Source organism: Ctenopharyngodon idella, chromosome 4 (assembly GCF_019924925.1).
Source record: "Ctenopharyngodon idella isolate HZGC_01 chromosome 4, HZGC01, whole genome shotgun sequence".
Taxonomy (NCBI): domain Eukaryota; kingdom Metazoa; phylum Chordata; class Actinopteri; order Cypriniformes; family Xenocyprididae; genus Ctenopharyngodon; species Ctenopharyngodon idella.
Genome location: NC_067223.1, coordinates 24964038 through 24986193, shown reverse-complemented (window position 1 = coordinate 24986193; position 22156 = coordinate 24964038). Strand labels below are relative to the sequence as shown.

General features: G+C 39.1%; 1 protein-coding gene across 1 annotated transcript in view; it reads right to left on the bottom strand.

The window, feature by feature from the left end:
• The window catches only part of LOC127511460 (uncharacterized), an 87387-nt gene that overhangs the window by 28595 nt on the left and 36636 nt on the right, over nt 1–22156 (bottom strand). Inside the window, exons 2-9 of the mRNA XM_051892274.1 lie at nt 19634–19735; nt 14237–14326; nt 13274–13507; nt 5901–6060; nt 5702–5749; nt 4935–5465; nt 1917–2076; nt 642–840 (exon numbers count right to left, since the gene is read on the bottom strand). Of these exons, the coding sequence (XP_051748234.1) occupies nt 642–840; nt 1917–2076; nt 4935–5465; nt 5702–5749; nt 5901–6060; nt 13274–13507; nt 14237–14326; nt 19634–19735 (1524 nt within the window). The remainder of the gene's footprint in view (nt 1–641; nt 841–1916; nt 2077–4934; nt 5466–5701; nt 5750–5900; nt 6061–13273; nt 13508–14236; nt 14327–19633; nt 19736–22156) is intronic.

Here is a 22156-nt window from a genome sequence, read left to right as displayed (position 1 = left end):
AAATAAGGCTAAGACAAAGGCTCCAGAGCAGTTAGAGAACTGCTTGGCAACTCCCCCTCGGGTCACACCAGGCTGTCAGTGACAGCCCAAGCTGAACTTCAAGAAGGCCTTCCTCAGAGGTCCTACAGAAGCTGCTAAGGCGTCTGGAACCAGCTTTTCCGAAGAGAAAGCGATCCCTTTAAAGGAATGTGGCCAAAGAACTGAAGGGAACCTCGGCCAGTCGCTAGAGGGGAACGAAGTCACCCCCAATGCCACCAGGGAGGCCGACCTGGTCTGTCACGAGACAAACTTAGTCTTGGCCAATCCTGTCTGAATACAGAGCCTCTAAAACGCATTCTTCGTAGAAGATAGTAAGTAAGAGTGACTGCAAAGAGGCAGAAACAAACTCAAACCCACGCGTAGAGACGGGCATCCTGGAGAGCAGAACTCAGCTAAGTGCTATGAACCCTTGTATTGAGGAGTACAATCCACTCATCCTAGGATCTACTCAATGCTTAATTAATGCACTGAGGAGGCTGTGTGCTAGAGAACCCTGATCCAGGGGAGCACAAAACCAGCCTGAGGCTGAATCTTAGAAGAGAGCCCTTCTCTTTCTCCCCGATGTCCGCCATGTTCAGCCACAGATGCCTCTCCGTGGCCACCATGGCCACCATCGATCTCCCAATCGAGGCGGCCGTCTGCTTGGTGGCCCGGAGAGCGAGATCTGTGGTGTGGCGCAGCTCAGCCACCGCATCAGGGGACAAACCCTGCCCCTGATCCAGGTCCTTCAGCAAGTCAGCCTGGTAGGAAATTCCCCCGCTGATGTGGATGAATTCTGTCCGAGTACGGGAACGGAGCGTTCTCATGGGAAAACGCTCACAACTCTCACAGACAGCGCCCTCAAGCTCTGTCCGTGCATGTTCTTTTCCCAGACAGTGTACGCATAGGGTGTGCGGATCCTCCGGAGTCAAAAATCTCGGGCATGGATCCGCACACTTCCTAAAACGTTTCTGTTTGTCCTCAGACATAATCAGAGATGTACTCACAAGTATAGCAGAGTTATACACGACAGTGGCAAGACACAAACAGTCCCGAAAGACGATGGATAATGACTGCTTGCCCAGGCGTGCCTTTTATATGAAGGCGTTTGGCAGCGGAGCTCGGTACAGTCCAGGATAACCTGGGTGTCTCGGAAATTCTCAAATTCCTCTGGCAGGTAGGCTCGTACTCTCTCTTTCGGCAACCAAATTTGCACGGAACCTAAAAGAAAATAGAGGAAGTTCGCCCAAGTGGTTATGATGCGGCTCACTGTAGTCTGATGGACATGGAAGCGATGAGCCAGGTCTTTCTGCTTGAGGCCCAAAGCAAGGTGCATCATGAAGAGGAAGAATTCATCGATAGCAGGAAGTGCCCGAGTCTTCACATATAGCCCAGTCTCCCTGGTGACTTTGGAGCTGGTGACGCGAATCATCCTGTGTGTTGAAGGTTCAATCTGTTCCCAGAAGGCCATCATGTGTTTATAGGTTGCAAATCTGCAAAGAAATAAATTGTTTCTTTTAAAACATTTAAGGCATAACACATGGTACAATAATTAGGTAATTACTACAGTCTTAAACTGATTCTCAGATAATGAAACTACACTGACTTTGCACACGCCCACCCCTCAACACTCACACACACATCCTAACACATTACACTACACACACACAAGTTCCCCCTGCATTTAACGCACTTTAGTCCCATTTATCACATTTAGTATGATACTTGTATGATACTTGATTATAAAGACATTCAGACATGTTCAATGATGGATGGTAAAACCCTATTCAGAAATATGAGAGGTACGTGAGCTAAAAACTAAACAACAATAACTAAAAAACACTTTACCATTGTGCTAATGGCTTACATAGCAAATAATAATGACAAAATGGTTTTACCTTGTGTAAAAGCGAATATCCTCATCAGACCCCGCAAATCTCTGGAGGCCAAAGCGGCTATTCACCTTGGCCTTCTCCAGCTGTTTCCGCAGATCTTCTATCTCTCTCTTCATCTCCTCATTTTCACATAGTGATAAGTCCAGAGCTGGAGGCTCCGGAACTGAACAATAATCATGTCCACGATCAATTTCCATTTCGTTTTCTTCCATATCTGAGTCCGGTAGCGGTGGTCGATCTCATCATTCCCAAACACTTAACCTCGGCAGCTGCATTTGGCGTTCACGATTCCACTCAAATACTGTAGGGACAGCATCTTTTTTCAGACGCCTCCTACATGTTCGTTCCACAAAATCATCTGGTTTGAAATGTACACTGTATACCTTTGTGTGTTTCGTGATTTGGAAGTTGATCCTTCTAATGTTTAAAATCCATTTTTTCCTGATCTCTTCCTTCACCGGAAAGGAATGAAAACTAGCACAGGAGTTGTAGCGGGAAGACACAGAGCACAGCGGGACACTACAGTGCTCCGACGCTGACTTCATTTGTTTTTGACGTCGGAAAACGGTCTTTTCCATGGTTATGGAGAAGATATAAACTCATATAAAACTTTAAAACCGTATGAAACTACGTCATTTTTTTTGTTGTTTTAGTGAGGGGCCTGTCTCCCACACAGCTGATGGTCTCTTGGTTACCAAACAAACCGGAAGCGCCCTTGCCGGTATAAAGTATGAGTGGAAATGCATCAGAATCGTCGTTGCTTAGAGCCCATTCCGAAGTCTCAAGTTTAACCACTCAACATATTTTTTTCGCATGTAACGTTACTTGTGGTGTGTTAAGTAATATAGATAATATAATATAGATAAGTCTAATATAGATATGTGTGTATGATTGTAAAATGATTCTACCAGTGTAAACTTATTAAACATATTTACTCATATTTGGAAATTGTAGGCTACAATGCATAGATTAAAAAATGGGATTTTAATGCATTAGTCATACTGAAATAAATAAGCACAAGTAATAAAATGAATTCCAAGGATGAATAAGTAAACTTAAAAAATATACTCAAATTTAACTTTAAATACACTACAACTTCAGGATATTAAATAATGTATTTTTTATATATACTTTCAGTGCATTGTTACAATGATCATTTTCAGCACACAGTTAAAATATACCTCAAATATATTTTTATAAAGTGCAAATAAATACACTTTTAAAAAATAAACTGAACTTACACTTCAAGTATATTTTTCTAAAATATATTTTTTAGAAAACATACTAAAGTACAATTATTTTAAAGTGTGTTAAATGTTGTATTGTGAAAATATGATGCTAATATACTTTTTATATATTTAAAGATAGTACATTTTTTTGTTAGTATATTTGCAATGTACTATAGAAAAAGGGAATATATTTAAAATACAATAAAGTATACTTTTTTTCACTAGGGCTATTTAGACCATTACATTCAATATAAACAAATCTTTCTCATTTTTGCGTTCTCATCCCAAGTTAACCAGAGGCAAAAGTGTCCCAAAATAAGCAATAATAGCCTAATGGTTTATGATCTATGCATCCGTAGTAGCTCATTTGCATTGCGATGCGCTCATGGCCAAACGTTTTCCCGCAACGATTAGGCTACAGGTCTCGTAATGATGACCAGTCTGTTTTGGGAAAACGTGCACTTCATAGTATCGTAGTATTCTCGAGAGTATCTAAAACTTAAAATTATAAATTCAATGCTGGCCAGGTTAAGTCAGTCATATGAAATTCTCTTGAAAAATAAAAATATATATTTAGCATATCAATAGCTTTTTTATGCTGACAAAATATAGGCTAGCTTATTTACCTGATACGTATGGCATAATCTACCACAAATCTTCAGAGAATTATTTGTGATCATTTTTAAGTCACACAAGTAATATGAAGAATACACATTATTTCAGGAAAATAAAAAATGTGCCATGTGCAATTCATATATGTGTACATTATTTTTAAATGCCACAGTTTAATGGGTACATGAATTTATCACAGAAATTCAACACACACACACACACACACACACACACACACACACTGTGTGGTGGCTGCATGATTTTCTGAAAAGGCAAAACTAATGTTTGGGTGCAGAAACTATTTTTAATTACAGTATTAAAATAGTGACAAATGTGGTTTACAAGATAAAAATACATTTTAAATGTAAAATAAGTGTAAAACTTATTTCATGATAATAATATGTATCACAATAGTTATTTTTGTTAATTTATTTATCGTTATTAAAATATGAAAGCAAATTACACACAATAGGATTAAATACAACAGATCAAAGACAGAAATTAAATCAAGTTTTTCAGGTACAGTTGGTTTGTTTAACATGTAGAAATACTGACAGAGTTCAGACTCAATCCTTGTTTTTATCTTTTGTCAGAGCATCAGGTCTGTAAATTCAGTTCTGTTCAGGAGGTTTATTTAAAGTAAACTGGATTAGATCAGAAGAATTGTGCTCATACTTTCACTGATCAGAAGTTTACAGTATGATCAGATGATCTGGGTTTATATATTTCACATTTATTAATAAATTTACATTTATCAGCTTTACAACAAATGACTTTTTTACTGAATTATACATTTTAATGAATCGTGTGTGATCATTTCAACTGAAAGTTTGATAGTCATAATAGTAATAATAAAAATAATAATAATAGTATGATTTATTTGACACTACAATAAGAACTGAATGACTGATTTCCATCAACACAAAGAGAGGTTGATAAAAGCACAGATACACACCGTCACTCATCATGACTCGCAAACACACACTGATCTTACTGTCTATATGAGGATTCATTAGACACATTTATTCTGACATGTTATTTCACTGACAGATGTTCAGCTGTAGTATTAATGAAATGAAGAGAACATAAGAGACTCTATAACATCTCACTGTTACTGATTTATCATGAGCTCAAAGCATTATGGGTAGAATCTCTCTACAGTCTATTCTGATTCATCAACACAGTTTCACTGATGATCCAGAACAATAAACCCAAAACCCAGGATAGAGCGGTTGAGTGAATGTGGTCTGGACTGTGTGGATGAGGATCATTGTGTCTCCAGAGACGCTGTAGAAGGACAGAGTTCCTGCACTGTGATCCACATACACTCCTATTCTACTGCTGATTGACTTTACAGGGAGAACAGTCGCTATGTTATTGTGAAAGAAGGAGTAACTGGAGGAAGAGCACCTCAAACTCCAGGACTGATCATTATATCCAAACCAACACTCTTTACCCCCTCCCTTCCTGCTGATGCTCTTATATGACACTGATATATACAGGGCAACAAACACAGGTCCACTCCACTCAATCTCCCAGTAACAGCGTCGATCACACACACTCTCTCTACACAACACCTGACGCACATCAAATCTGTCTGGATGATCAGGATACGACTGAACTGTATCAGTGTAAGTAATCACTTTGTTACTCTCAGACAGACAGAGGAGTTTATTCACTGTGTTCAGATCCAGAGTGAGCTGATGGGAATCTGATGGAGATAAAACACATCACAATCAGGAATTATGAATCTGATCTTTTAATGTATCTGAACTCTTCATGTTCAATATATCATCAGTGTCTCAGTACAGTTTATCAGATATCCTGTGCTAATCATCATTTACATGATCAACTATAAAACTCTTCTGTCATGTTTTCTTTCTCCTTCTACAGGAAGAACATGAACACACTCAGTGAGTTTTTCTGCTTGTTTTCTTAGTGACTTACATTGTAGGAAGTCGTTCCTGGTCCTGGGAACAATGTTGGTGAAAGTGACTGTGGAAATCAACAGACATGAAGAGTGTGATTATCATGACGAAAAAATGATCCCTGCATCCGTTCCTAAGACATTTCTAATATGATCTTCTACATGATATGAGATGATGGAGGATCATTTCTGAGAGCAGATGAATCTCCAGGACTTTACCTCTGTCAGAGATCTTCTTGAGCTCCTCTTTGCAGAAATCCTCCAGTTTGTCTTTCAGCTGATGGACAGATTCTCTCACAACATCAAAAGAGGAGAAAGAACTGAAGGGATCGTCATTTACGTCTGTAGATTCAGGAGGAGCTGAGAGAGACTGGAAACTCTACAGAAAACAGAAATCAAAGCTCATCACCTCAACACACTTCAGCCAATAACCTGCACTACTGTCAGATTTGAGCAGCTCTTGTTGATCTTTAGTAACTCTCTCAATCCAGCACTTTCACAGCATCAGATTCATTCTTCTCATGTTCATTACATCATGTTAGAGCTATAAGTTCTAGCGTTTGACACTTACACCTTATGTGAACTTTCTAGTAAAACACTTGATGATTAAACATCTGCCATTAACAAAAATGTAACAGATCAAGAGCATCAATGGCGTCACATGGCAGGACTGAGTAGATTTGATCAGGAAAAGCACTTTAAAGACAACGAGTAGATTGACCATTATTTATAACTTTTGAGCAGTTAGTGTCTCTGAAATTCACAACAACTCTTGGGACACAATCCCAAGGTCAGGTTTTGTGTTTTAAATACACTGAATCATTGCTAATATTCAACCTCACTTCCTGTTTGAGGACTTCACTGTCAAATTCATTAATGTGTTAATGAAAATTATTATACAAATTTTCAGCAAGTTTCAAGATTATTTGATTTTGGTAAACATTACTTTGTAGTACAAGTCAAAGATTGTAAAAACATGAGTAAAGAATGATGGGAAATCTAGCTAGGTGAAACTGGTACCATCAAGTTCATGGATTTCACGTTGTTGTTTCAAGAGTTTGCCTGCCCATTCAGTCTTAATAGTTGATGGAAAACAAACTTGGCTTACTGTCCTCAAAGGAGACTCGAACCTAAGCGTCAACTCAAGCTCCAAGCTAAAACCCCCTATAATAGTACTGCATAGAGGGAGAATAAGAGAAATAGAGGAGGAGATATGGAGGTGGAGGGATACCAGAGGAATAGTCGCTGGGACAGCGCAATGACTGCTGTTTAAAGATGCTGGTAATGAAGATTGACAAGACTGAATGTTTAGGCTCCTCCCAAACCTACATTTTTGTAACTTCATTTCACGAGTTTGCCTGCTTTTTCAAGTCAAGTCAAGTCACCTTTATATAGCACTTTTAACAAAGCAGATTGTGTCAAAGCAGATTTACAGTGATAACCTGTAAATAATTTTGGCTGCACAGCAGCTCTTAAAGAAAATGGCGTCATTGTCCAGCTTAAGTAAATTCAGTATTGATTCATTTGGTTGTAAAAATCAATAATTAGTTCATTTATCTATATATCAGGACTGGAGAAAACAGTGATGTCATCGTACAGCTCAGTTCTGTTCGCATACAATGGTGTCAATGCAGGCAGATCAAAAACATTGTTGAATATCAAGTGTCCCCAAATAAGCAAGTCAAACGCGACAGCAGCAAAGAACCCAAACTCCATCAGGTGACATCAGATGACAAACAGGTGATAAAAATGTAGAAAAAAAAAAAACCTTGGGAGAAACCAGACTCAATCGGGGGTCCAGTCCTCCTCTGGCCAACAGCGAACAGTGCATGATTATGATTCAGGCAACGTTACAGTTCATAAATCCCATTGGGATTGCAACAGTCTGATCTGGATACGGCCTGGATCCGGTTGACTACGGTAAACCTCGGGATAAACGGAGAGACTAATATTAGCGTAGATGCCATTCTTCTTCTGATGTAACGAGTACATCTGGTGTTATAGGAAGTGTTCCCGTTTCGGCTGACCTAATTTATGCAGCCTAACAATCGTTTAATGGATTTGAAAATATTAATTGATAACATGTTATGTGCATGCCTAGGGTAAAGAGATGCTTTTTTAGTCTAGATTTAAACTGACAGAGTGTGTCTGCTTCCTGAACAATGCTAGGAAGATTGTTCCAGAGTTTAGGTGCCAAATAGGAGAAGGATCTGCCGCCTGCGGTTGATTTTGATGTTCTAGGTATTATTAATTGGCCTGAATTCTGAGATCGCAATAGACGTGAAGGACTATAATGTGTTAAGAGCTCGCTCAGATACTGGGGAGCTAAACCATTTAGTGCATTGTAAGTGATTAGCCCCTCAAAATAACTCAACACACAGCCATTAATGTCTAAACCGCTGGCCACAAAAGTGAGTACACCCCTAAGTAAAAATGTCCAAAGTGGGCCCAATTAGCCATTTTCTCTCCCCGGTGTCATGTGACTCGTTAGTGTTACAAGATCTCAGGTGTGAATGGGGAGCAGGTGTGTTAAATTTGGTGTTATCGCTCTCACTCTCTCATACTGGTCACTGGAAGTTCAACATGGCACCTCATGGCAAAGAACTCTCTGAGGATCTGAAAAAAAGAATTGTTGCTCTACATAAAGATGGCGTAGGCTATAAGAAGATTGCCAAGACCCTGAAACTGAGCTGCAGCACGGTGGCCAAGACCAAACAGCGGTTTAACAGGACAGGTTCCACTCAGAACAGGCCTCGCCATGGTCGACCAAAGAAGTCGAGTGCACGTGCTCAGTGTCATATCCAGAGGTTGTGTTTGGGAAATAGACGTATTAGTGCTGCCAGCATTGCTGCAGAGGTTGAAGGGGTGGGGGGTCAGCCTGTCAGTGCTCAGACCATACGCCGCACACTGCATCAAATTGGTCTGCATGGCTGTCGTCCCAGAAGGAAGCCTCTTCTAAAGATGATGCACAAGAAAGCCCGCAAACAGTTTGCTGAAGACAAGCAGACTAAGGACATGGATTACTGGAACCATGTCCTGTGGTCTGATGAGACCAAGGTAAACTTATTTGGTTTAGATGGTGTCAAGCGTGTGTGGCGGCAACCAGGTGAGAAGTACAAAGACAAGTGTGTCTTGCCTACAGTCAAGCATGGTGGTGGGAGTGTCATGGTCTGGGGCTGCACGAGTGCTGCCGGCACTGTACTGTACAGTACATGCCAACATGTACTGTGACATACTGAAGCAGAGCATGATCCCCTCCTTTCGGAGACTGGGCCGCAGGGCAGTTTTCCAACATGATAACAACCCCAGACACACCTCCAAGACGACCACTGTCTTGCTAAAGAATGTCAACATCCACCAGCTCCGTGATGTCGTCATGGAGGAGTGGAAGAGGACTCCAGTGGCAACCTGTGAAGCTCTGGTGAACTCCATGCCCATGCCACAAACTATTGACACTTTGGGCCCAATTTGGACATTTTCTCTTAGGGGTGTACTCACTTTTGTGGCCAGCGGTTTAGACATTAATGGCTGTGTGTTGAGTTATTTTGAGGGGACAGCAAATTTACACTGTTTTACAAGCTGTACACTCACTACTTTACATTGTAGCAAAGTGTCATTTCTTCAGTGTTGTCACATGAAAAGATATAATAAAATATTTACAAAAATGTGAGGGGTGTACTCACTTCTGTGAGATACTCTACAAGGACAGCAAGCTGTGCAGTCAACTGCGAGTAGTTTAGCGATATAAGTACATATTTGCAATGCCTCCGGGCAGCTATTTCGGGCATCCAAGACAAAGTCCTATCTATTTGAATGATAATTTGGGCTGGAAGAGCCAATGCGCATACAGTTTGTGCGCCTCAGGACACTGTCTGTTTGTATAGCAACCGGAGCTTGGCAGCTGCAGTGACACAAAGACTCAACCAATTAGTGATTTGCTCTTTTATTTAGAAGGCAGGACTTATTCCAACTTATTGCCTTTTGCACTTTCTACCATTCTTAAGTAATATGAGTGCACCATCTTTGTATATCTAAAGGAAGACCACCTGTTTGACAAGCCAAAAAGGGGGGGTGTCATTTTAAGGCCTAGAATCTTAGCTTTACAGTGAACATAAGGAATATTATCAACTCTTAACAACAGCTTTTAAATTCACTGACATTTTGGAAATGCTCTATTTTCATGGTATGAATTTTTTTTTTTACTATTTTGAATTGAAAATGTGATCTGTAAAAGCATCTGAAGAGATACAGATACTGAACAGATAGTCTTGTACTATGTATATGTGTTGAGAAGATCTTAACTAGAAGAATCCAACTGCTTCTTTTGTAAGAAAAAAAAATGCCACATACGCAAATGTAAAAAGTATTAGGCTTTTACACCACGTTTTGGTTCGTAACTTAACAAAACCTTAGTAAAGCACAGGAATTCACATATCAATATTTAGTGTAGTTGGTCTTGATTCAAATGAGCCTAACCCCTCCTTTTCGAACACAGGTCCGCCGGCGTGGGAGTCGGCAATCTAGCAAGGAGGCTAAAGACCACAGTCTCTAGCTCTTACTAGCTGGCCTACATTACATATGCATAATATTACGTGATACACTGACTTCCGGTATCCGATCGTGTTTCAATGATGATGCAGTGTTAAAAACATTATTTGAAAAGGAGGTATATTTGGTTAAGTAAACTTACTTAATGTAGAGTTAAAAATTTATCATGAGCATTGTAATGTTTGGAACGAATGGTCCATAAGGTCTATATTGTTTAAGTATTGTGAGGAGCGACGGAGGAATTGGCCAGTTTGCAAATCGAGGAGAAGAGCGTAGAGCTCTATTTTTGTTCGTTTTCATGGGAAATGGATGTTCGCTGCGGCAAGAGCATGCCACAATCCCTTGACTGGATGGAAGAGGTTGAGCTGGAGTTTGAGGAGGAGTTGGGGCGGCTGGGGTGCGCGCCGTGGATGCCTAACTGATGGCTGGAGGAGTGTTATGGTTGCGCCAGGATGAATTTGCAGGAGGACGCTGAGGACGACTGGTTCAATTTCCATTGTTATGTGCAGAAGTGGATCCAGATTTAGAGGATCCTGGTGTTGGCTTGACAACAGAAGAGTATTCTGCAGAACACTCTTTGTTGGGGGTAAAGTGCTGCTGGAGCTCATCGGGTTAAAGAAAAGCTTAAATAATAGAGAAGTTTTCCTGAACTTTTTGAAATAGAGAATTTCCTGAAGAGCTAAGAGCATCTCTTTGAAAATAAGATGATCAGATGAGAGTCTGACTGATGATTATATAATAACCGAACACACAGATCAACACTTCAGTCAACGGCTCATTCTGCTCTCATGTTTCTCTGTGAGTCTCTTGCTCAAGTCCACTATGATCCTGGGGCCCGTTCTTCGTACGTTGCTAACTCAGTTAGCTGAATTTGATTGATGATGATTTGGCATTATCTTGGATTGTTCAGTTCTTCGACGCTCATCCTGGACTTGCTGTCATGGCAACAGGTCTGTAAGCTTAAACCTGCTCAGGAGCAGGCTTATTTCACGTAAACAGGATTAGATTGCAGAGGTGGTGCTCAAAGTTTGTCCCAGCCACTGCTACTTTCCCATAAGAGTACCCTAATATAAACCAGGAACAATAATAATGATTTAAAAATAAATTTGCAAATAATATTATAATGTCGTGTAGTATATCATAATATAAACACAGCCAGTTTTACTCATTGAGAGATTCATTTGTGAGGGAATACCTAATAATTTTATTGGAGTCTTACACACATGATGTACAGATAGTCTATGCCGTGCGTGCATTAATTTGAACTGCAACAGCTAATATGGGAGTGGCTTGATGCAGCGCAGGAGATGCAGATAACTTGATCTTGACCCTTAAGAAACTTTAAAGTGCATATTGCAGGTTAAATTTTTTTTTCGAGATGAATATATAACCTTGTACCAAGATACCATATAAAAAGGTACTGCAGGATTTAAAAATGTTTTGCAGGACATAAGGGCACAAATTTAGTAGATAAAGTGACGGTCTCTGTAAAAAACGCTTTTTTTTCAACATCGCGTCATTTTTCGTCACGAGAGGGAGTCGTTCGCCGAGCTGTGTGTTGACTCGGTGCAGAGTAGGTTGGTACTCAGTAACAGCGGTCGTGAATCAGTGTGTTTTCGGTAGTTTTTGTATTCTATTTATCATCGTCATGGTAAATTATTGTGTTTGCGGAGGTTGCACAAACTCCACACTGCAAAAAATGCTGTTCTTACTTAGAATTTTTGTCTTGTTTCCAGTCCAAATATCTAAAAATTCTTAGATCAAGAAGCATTTTCTTGACAAGTAAAAATTATTTTCTTGTTTTTAGGAAAAATAAGTCAAAATTAAGTGAGTTTTTCCCTTAAAACAAGCAAAATAATCTGCCAATGGGGTAAGCAAAATAATCTTAATCCAAACTGAAAACAAGATTATACAGCTTATTTTTGGTTTGAAATAAGATTATTTATGGGGATATATAAGATTATAAGTATCAATACTCCTAAATGACAATACTAGTTTTGCTATTGCCTGATACATGATAATTGTGCAATATCGTGATCTGAGCAAAGTGTTACATATTGTTAGCTAATGTGTATATATCTACAAGCTAACACTGGTCTCCTGCCCTGTTCTCCACTGGTTCTCCTCACACAACAACTCAATTTGTCTCTTGACCATTATTCTGTCTAATCCTGGCCTGTCCCTGCTCTCTTGGCCACATGGCAGGCTAATTATGGCTGTGGTCTGTTATACGAGTATGAATAAACATTTTCAATTTCCTCAGCGTCCAAACTGTCATTGCGCTCCATTGTTTTCCTATTGTTTATATTGACCGCACTCCCTTCCGTTACGTCACTTCCGATTTGGCATTTTTCAAATGCAGAAGTACAATTTTCTCACAAAAAACGACTTCAGAAGCCTAAGTAGTGTATTTATATGAGAATTTTAAAGGAAACCTACAATATTTTTCTATACATTGAATCACTGAAGCTCTAACCTGCAATATGCCCTTTAATTAATGCTGTCAAATCTGCTTCAAAGGTAAATTAGTTGCTAATTACAACATTGGAATAAAAAGTGCCTATACAAAATACTAGAAATCGTGAACATAGCCTAAATAATTGGGTAATCATGTAAAAACAAAACAAACAAACAAAAAAAAACTGCGCACATTTCATTTATCCATTATAACATTTATGTCATTCTTCTGTCATTTTATTCGCATGGCTGTTTCCTTATAAATATCTAGAAATTCATCAAGTTTTTCGTCAGGTGTCTTTTTTAAATATATGATGTCATTACGTTGCCGTCTTGACTCCAGCCAATCGCTGCATTGCTGATCATGGTTTCGAGTATCGATACATCTGCCCTTTTCAGGGAACACGAGAATGCACAGTAATCTTAGACAACTTAATCCAGATATTTTAATCTGCAAATTCGTTTGAAGAACCAAATTAGCTAGAGTTCAGTAATCACGATTAGAAGATCTAGCATCTGTTAAATCATCTCAGATGTATTAAGCAAGGTACGAAGAATGGACCCCTGTTCTTCTAGATCTCTGTTACCTGCAGGAAATGGATGTGATCCTGTGTGTGTGAAAGCTGCTCCAGCTCAGCGTCTCTCCTCCTCAGATCATTGATCTCCTGCTCCAGTCGCTCCAGTCGTCCTTCAGCTCGACTCACTGCAGTCTTTTCCTGATCTCTGATCCGCTGTGTGGCCTCAGAGCGGCTTCTCTCGATGGAGCGGATGAGCTCAGTGAAGATCCTCTCACTGTCCTCCACTGCTGTCTGTGCAGAGCGCTGTTAGGACACACATCACAATCACACAGTGGCTTCAGTGAGACATGACTGAGGGTGTGTTCACACTTGTGATGTTTGGTTCAATTAACATGAACCCTGGTGCGACTGCTCTTTTAGTGCAGTTCGTCTGAACATGTGCGAACGCTTCCAAACGAACTCGTGCGGTTCGAATGATATATGAACGCAACACGGACCAAAGACATGTAAACGAACCAACAACAGGAAGATGAGACCCTAAAAAGGACAGAAACCTCATGCATATCGTTTTTTCTTGTCATAGTCGCGAGTTTGCCCATCACAGACATCAGACGTGCGTCGCCACGCAGTAGATCATTTGTGTGTGTGACGGAGGGATTCCTGCAGCTGTTTTGACTCCTTTACACATTTTATAAGCTCTTCACAAGTTCCCAGTTGGCCAAAATACCATCATATGCAGGCTACGCACACACAACAAGCGCATTTATCTCAGCACACAGCATTGTTTTGGATGTTCGGTAAGTTCTGTCTTAAAATAGGCAATACGTCCAATCCAACCAATCAGGTTGTGAACGTATCCTCATGCCTTTAGGTTCGGTATGTTTTGGTTCGGTGATAAAATTGCCAATCTGAACGCTAATCAGACCAGGACTAAATGTTTTTTTTTTTTGGTCCGGACCAAATGAACCAAACAAACTGAACTACAAGTGTGAACCTGAGACTTCTCAAACTTCTCTTCTTCTCCAGACTCACCTTATGAGACTCCACAGCCTCTCTCAGCTGCTGAAGATCTTTCTCTCTCTGCTGGATCCTCTGCTGGAATGACCTCTGCGTCTCCTTCAGCTGGTGATAAGGGACAAAAGGTAATACGTCAGTACCTTTTTATATGGTAAAGGACAAACCAATGACAGGAGAAACATCACAGAAATCATCAAGTAAACAGATATGAATCCAGTATCAGTGAAACTGAGGGGTTAAAGATCTTGTATGATAAGATTATAGGTTCAATCATAAGTGCCAGAATTATTTCATCAATGCCTAGTCTTTGTAGGGATAGTTCACCCAGAAATGTAAATTCTTTCGTTGTTTACTCGTCCTCATGTCTTTACAAACTTTTATGATTTTCTCTTGCAAGCACAAAAAAAGATATTCTGAAGAATGTCTCTGTTTCTAGAGCCTACATCAAATATGGTGACACGCCAATCACATCAAATCTCACTGGCTCATGCATGTCACATGACTAAACATGCTATCATATTTGATTTTTCTTATAATTTCAGAAGACTTAAGGTGTATCCCAATTCACGTACTTATTCACGTACTTATGCACTATTCTATGACGTTTTTAAGTATTGTTACAGTGTTAGTTAATTAAAATAAGTTGTTTGTGTTAGTTATTTCATGTATTCATAATAAGTTCTGTATTATATATATATATCAGATGTGGCTATGTCATCACACGGGGATTAGTTCACTGTTTGTTTTTACGTTTAGCGTTAGTATGCTCGCAGGCTCTGGTGCGGATGGTTGTATATAAACCCATCAGTGATGGGCAAGAGCATAAACCCCCGCTATTGTAAAGTTGTGATTAAATAAGTTAAGGACACTGTTAAACGAAAGACTAAAGAACAACAAATAAATAGTGCAAGTAATGCATTTACACAGAAAATTCCAAAAAGAAAAAGTGCACTTTAAATACCCGGATAATGCATTAAATTAACGGAAAAAACAAAGTGTGGAATGTTGGACACTTCATGCACTCAGCTGTCGCAGCTTTAATTACGTTACTGAGGGGGAGGGGGGATCAGACCTTGATGTTTAATGACAAAATAAACTTCAAATAAAAATAAAATAAAATTCATACACTACATGGATGAGTACATAGTGCATAAGTACTTAGTGTGTAAGTGCATAGTGTATAGTGCGTTATTTGGGACGCAACTTTAGATTACCCCCTTTGGAGTTGTATGGATTTCTTTTATGCTACCTTAATGTACTTTTTTAATATTGAAACTTTTGGACCCTGTTGACTTTCAATATACATACAGATGAGACATTCCTTAAAATACCTTCATATGTGTTCCTCAGAAAACAGAAAGTCCAGTTTGGAATAAAACGAGTAAATGATGAATGTACTTTTCTTTTTTTTTCTTTTTTTGATGAACTACTTGTTCAAATGGGTCCTTTTATGCTTTTTTTCTTGTTCACCTTTCTTTAGTGTGTAATGTTGCTGTTTGAGCATGAAAACGTCTGCAAAGTTACAAAGTTCCTCCAGCAGTAGTTATTCGCTATATCAGTGTCACTGTTCCTGAACTCCCTGAAACACCTCCATTATAGTCTTGAGTTTTCTTCTGGGAATGAACACATCACTATATTCCTCATATTAAATAATTCCCGCCCAAGGCATACACAAAATAAAGGGGCCTGGTTGAGTTGTGTTAGTAGTGTGTTGTCATCATGTTCAAGACTGTTCACTGTTCACTGACTGTTCACATGTTCACTGTTTTTACCACCCCAAATCTAAACCCCTTTTTCAGCCTTTCTAATGCAGACTAACTTGATGGTTAAAATGTACTAACCACTATTCGTCAGCAGTATACAACCTTAATCTTTTGTTGTGTTCTCACCATTATTATAATGACGGCTTTCTGAACCATGCAGTTCGATGCAGGTCAGATGTTATAAATGAAGTTACAAACGTAGGTTCACGAGGAGTCTAATCATTCAGTCCTGTCAATCATCATTATGAGCGTATATAAGCAGCAGTCATTGAGCCGTCCCAGGAACAATTCTTCCGGCATCCCTGCACATCCCCATCGCCGTTTATGGTAAAGTGCGTTATGTTTTCGACACACTCAGTAAGGAGTAGATCAATCACAGCAGACTGCAATTTTCGGAAGGCAACCTATTATGCCCCTTTATACAAGATGTTATTTAAGTCTCAAGTGTCTGTGAAGTTTCAGCTCAGAATACCTCATAGATAATTTATTATACCATGTTATAAATCCCCATTTATGAGTAGAAGGAAAATCATGCTGTTTTTGTGCATGTCTTTAAGTGCAAATATGCTGCTGCCCCCTGCTCTTTATCCAGAATAGCGCTTCTTTCATTCAACAGCTCCTGCATTGGATACTCAAAATACTGCCAAATAAAGATATCTGCTTGGTTTTGATTATCATCTCTATCGCGATCGCACTCAGGAGTGCAGTTCTTCTTCATCATGAAAGTTTATTATCTGCATGTGTTTTAAAGTTATATCAGTTTAAACTTCTAATTTATAATTTTTTTGAGCGCACACATCTAAAGCACACGCACAGAAAGCTGGCTGTCAGACGTCTCACGAGTATTAAACTAACTTCTCTTTCATGATTTATTGTGTTTAAACTGTCAAATAAACACAAGGTTGTCAAAAACACATAAGTTCATATAGACACGTTAGTCCATTATGTCTGTGATCGTAAACAGCAGGCACAGAAATCGCATTTGTATTGTCACGTATTCCCTGTGTCTGGACTTTGACGTTATTTTCTGTCATGTTTGCATTGTAGTTTTTCATGTTGATTTAAGTTCTCTAGGTGTTTCCCATCTGCCACGCCCCCTGTGGTGGTCATCTGCTCTGATGTGGAGGTATTCAAGCCCGTCTGCATTGCTGTGGTGGTCGTCGCTCTATCATGGGGGTCCTTAAGCCCGTCTGTATTGCTGTGGTGGTCGTCTTCTCCACCGTGGGGGTCTCCAAGCCCATCTGCGCTGCTGTGGTGGTCATCTGCTCTGCCGTGGGGGTCTTCAAGCCTGTCTGCCTGGCCGCCTGCACAGTCTGTTCCTGCCTGGCTGCCCGAGCCGCTCGACCAGCTTGCTCTACCCTGGCAACTTGCCCTGCCTGCTCCATTTCAGTCTTCAGGCCCTCTTCCACTCCACAGTCCGGGCCCTCCATCCCTCCCCGTTTCCACATCTGTTCCACCTCCCATCTGGACTTTTGTACAGTTTCTTTTGTGAGCGACTGGAAGCCACTCTTAAGGGGGGGAGGGGGGGAACAAATGAGTAACGCATTATTAACACTCTAGTGTTAATAATGCGTTCTAACAAGAAACTCTAAATAATGAATTAGTAAGTAATAGTGCTCAGTTAAAGGTGGTAGTTCACTATTAGCTAATCAGTAACTACTATTTTTTTCATACCTCCCAGAGAGCTACTAAGAACTACTATATACAGGTTAATAATTAACATGAATAATGCATAATGTGTAATTCATTCTAAAGTGAAGGTCGTGATAACCCACTGGTAATGACTGAAGTATTACCAAATCCTTCAGAAGGAATTACTAATTATTTGGATCAGTATTCTAAAGTGAGAAACATGATAACTCTCTAGTAACTACTGGAGTCATTGTAAACTTTTGAGGTTTTTGTAAGGTTTTGGATAGTAATGACTCAAAAGTTACTAAATAATTCTAAAGGAACTACTAATTATTTGGATCAGTATTCTAAAGTAAAGATCATGGTAACCCACTAGTAATTACTTAAGTTTTGCCAAATACATCAGAAGGATTTACTGTACAAAAACATTCAAAAACATCAAAAGTTTAAAATGACTTCAGTAGTTACTAGAGAGTTATCATGTTTCTCACTTTAGAATACTGATCCAAATAATTAGTAATTCCTTCTGAAGTATTTGGTACTACTTCAGTCATTAGTAGTGTGTTACCATGACCTTTACTTAATAAATTATACACTATGCATCATTCTTGTTAATTATGAACTATTATGAACTATTACTTACTAATTCATTCATCAGAGTTTCTTGTTAGTTAATAGTAGTTACCAGAGTGCTAATAATGCATTACTCATTTGTTCCTGTGTAGTTATTCATTAATGAAGGATCAGTATTCTAAAGTGTTACCAACAAAATTATGAACGTGTAAATGAGCATAATGAGACCTCTTTAAGTTCATACCTGTTTCTCTGTCACATACAGCTCTTACAGTAACTGTGTCCACAGGAAGTGGTCACTGGATCCTTCAGAAGATCCAGACACAATGGACACAGGAACTCATTCTGAGAAAATCTGGCTTCTGCCATTTTACTGCATGTATACAGAGACTCAAACACACAACAGCTCAACTACACTTCAGTTTCTCTTACTCTGAAGTCAGGTGATTCTTGTTTCCTGGTGCTGTGTTTAAGTGACGTCTGTAAAACAGGTGTGTCTGTAAAGCAGAGTCCATTTCAATCCATTTCTTTGGGTCAGTGTCGAGGCGTGAACACTTCAGTGCAACGGTGTTTATGGACAGTCTTTGTGATCCAATAGCCCCAAAATTGTAGAAAAAAATAACAACAACAATACACACACACACACACACACACTCTCTGATGGCTGAAAATAATTACTTCCACACACAAAGAAAACACTTTTTAAACCATTCTCAGCAACACCACGTTTGTACTCAACTTAAGTTGCCTAATGTGTCAAAAAACGTAAAAGTCTCGTCACACTCAGTTAGGAATTACACAAATGAGGAGGTTTTGTAAGTAATAACTCAAGTGTTACAACATCATTCTAAAGGAACTACTAATTATTTGGATCAGTATTCTAAAGTGAAGATCATGGTAACCCACTAGTAATTACTTAAGTTTTGCCAAATACATCAGAAGGATTTACTGTACAAAACTGTACAAAAACATTCAAAAACATCAAAGGTTTAAAATGACTTCAGTAGTTACTAGAGAGTTATCATGTTTCTCACTTTAGAATACTGATCCAAATAATTATTAATTCCTTCTGAAGTATTTGGTAATACTTCAGTCATTACTAGTGTGTTACCATGACCTTTACTTAATAAATTATACATTATGCATCATTCTTGTTAATTATGAACCTGTATATAGTAGTTCTTAGTAGTTTTCCAGGAGGTATGAAAAAACAGTAGTTACTGATTAGCTAATAGTGAACTACCATCTTCAACTGAGCACTATTACTTACTAATTCATTAATCAGAGTTTCTTGTTAGGTAATAGTAGTTACCAGAGTGTTAATAATGCGTTATTCATTTGATCCTGTGTAGTTATTCATTAATGAAAGATCAGTATTCTGAAGTGTTACCAACAAAATTATGAAAGAGTAAATAATCATAATGAAACCTCTTTAAGTTCATACCTGTTTCTCTGTCCTCTGTGCTGCAGCTGATACAGTGTCGTGGTTTTTATGTTCATCCATACACAGCACACATATAAACTTCTGATCAGTGCGGCAGAAAACCTCAAGGATCTTGTCGTGTTTCTGGCAGATCATCTCCTGCAGTCGTCCAGTGGCATCAGTCAGATTCTGTCTCTTTCTTCTGAAAAAACTCTCATGTTGATCAAGGTGATTCTGACAGTAAGAGTTCAGACACCCCAGACAGGACTTGACGGCTTTGTGTTTTCTTCCAGTACAGACGTCACACTGCACATCTCCAGCTCCAGCGTAACAGTCAGCAGAACGTTTTCTCTTCTTCAGTTTCTCCACCACTTCAGCCAGCATGGTGTTTTTAGCTAAAGCAGGTCTTGGACTGAAGGTCTGTCTGCACTGAGGGCAGCTGTAGACTCTCATCTGATCCCAGTAGTCTTTAATACAGCTCTTACAGTAACTGTGTCCACAGGAAGTGGTCACTGGATCCTTCAGGAGATCCAGACACAATGGACACAGGAACTCATTCTGATCTACTGAAATTCTGGCTTCTGCCATTTTACTGCATGAATACAGAGAGACAAACACACAACAGCTCAACTACACTTCAGTTTCTCTTACTCTGAAGTCAGGTGATTCTTGTTTCCTGGTGCTGTGTTTAAGTGACGTCTGTAAAACAGGTGTGTCTGTAAAGCAGAGTCCATTTCAATCCATTTCTTTGGGTCAGTGTCGAGGCGTGAACACTTCAGTGCAACGGTGTTTATGGACAGACTTTTTAAACCATTCTCAGCAACACCACGTTTGTACTCAATCCTGCTCAACCCACCATGAATGTTGTTGCACTTTCAGCCAAGGTTGTAACCATGTCATGAGCATTGGGGGGGAACAATTTTTTGTAAAGCATAAATAAAGAAAACAGTGAAGAAATTCTAGGTCTTATTCTAGTTAGGAAATAATCATTTTTGAACCATTTGAAAATAATATATATAAATATGCAAACGTTAAATTGCCTAATGTGTCAAAAACGTAAAAGTCTCGTCACTCAGTTAGGAATTACACAAATCACATAAATGCATATTTTTAATTAAAAACAACCACATTTGAAAAAAAAAAAAAGTCTTTGCATCTCTGGATGTTACTGTCAGTCTTTTAACATTTCTATAGCAAAACATGTATTAAATGTTTTCTTACCTCACTCTCTTTCAACATAAACTGACGCTTTGTGTTCTTCTTCTGAGAACAGTAAACACCGCCTACTTTGATATGATTGGTCATCTCATTCATTTTGACATTGAAAAGCGCTGTAGACCGCTGAGGCAGAGCAGTAACCAGACTAAAATGTAACTTTAAAACCTTTTTGTCACCCTAACAACAACATACAGAGCGCTGCATAATGAAGTGCAACAGAGCAGTGCAAGAATTTCAAATATTAGGGGAACAGTTTGGCCATTTCTAATTATTGAGGGGGACTTGTCCCCCTCAATGTCTTTGGTGGTTACGGCCATGCTTTCAGCTAATAACATGGAAACTCCACACACCTGGATGGATTAAGCCATGTTAACTCAATAGGTAAGTATGGCCACAAGACCGTCTACATTAGGTAAGTACTGAGCATAATACAAGGAATCATATATATACACTATATTGCCAAAAGTATTGGGACACCTCTCCAAATCATTGAATTCAGGTGTTCCAATCACTTCCATGGCCACAGGTGTATAAAATCAAGCACCTAGGCTGCTTCTACAAATATTTGTGAAAGAATGGGTCGCTTTCAAGAGCTCAGTGAATTCAAGTGTGGTACAGTGATAGGTTGCCACCTGTGCAATAAGTCCATTCATGAAAAATTCCCACAAACACACTCCTAAACCTTGTGGAAAGCCTTCCCAGAAGAGTTGAAGCTGCAAAGGGTGGGCCAACTCCATATTAAACCCTACGGATTAAGAATGGGATGTCATTAAAGACGTGCCAGAGGTAACCTATGGGGACTGTCAGGAGTTGATGGAGCAGCATGTAGAGGGTGTAGGTAAAGAAGACTGGAATTATTTTAAATCAGTTTTATTAAACAAGAGATAACTGTGTGATTTGTGTTTTAGAAAATGTATAATTTAATATAAGTTGTATAAAATCAGTTGTAAGGGTGTTCGTTTAGAGGGGAATCTACAGTGCTCTCATTATATGGTTTTATAAGAAATTACTGACAGCTAACATCTGGCCACGTTGTAAAGATTAAAAAAACTTCACAACAGATAACATCTGGTCACATTGTAAAGGTTTATAAAAATAACTACATACACTATTTACACTGATTAGTTAAATCAAAACCACAGCACAGACAGACACCTACAAATCAACACTTATTCATCCTCTACATCAGAAATTATGTTGCTTAGAAGGTTACACCGGGCAAATTCTCTAAATTTGATCAATTTTAGGGGTAAGGTTAATGTAATGAGGCTGGACTCAGGCAGGGATCCATTTGCAAGCTTTATTATAAAAGAACGTGGTCGTACA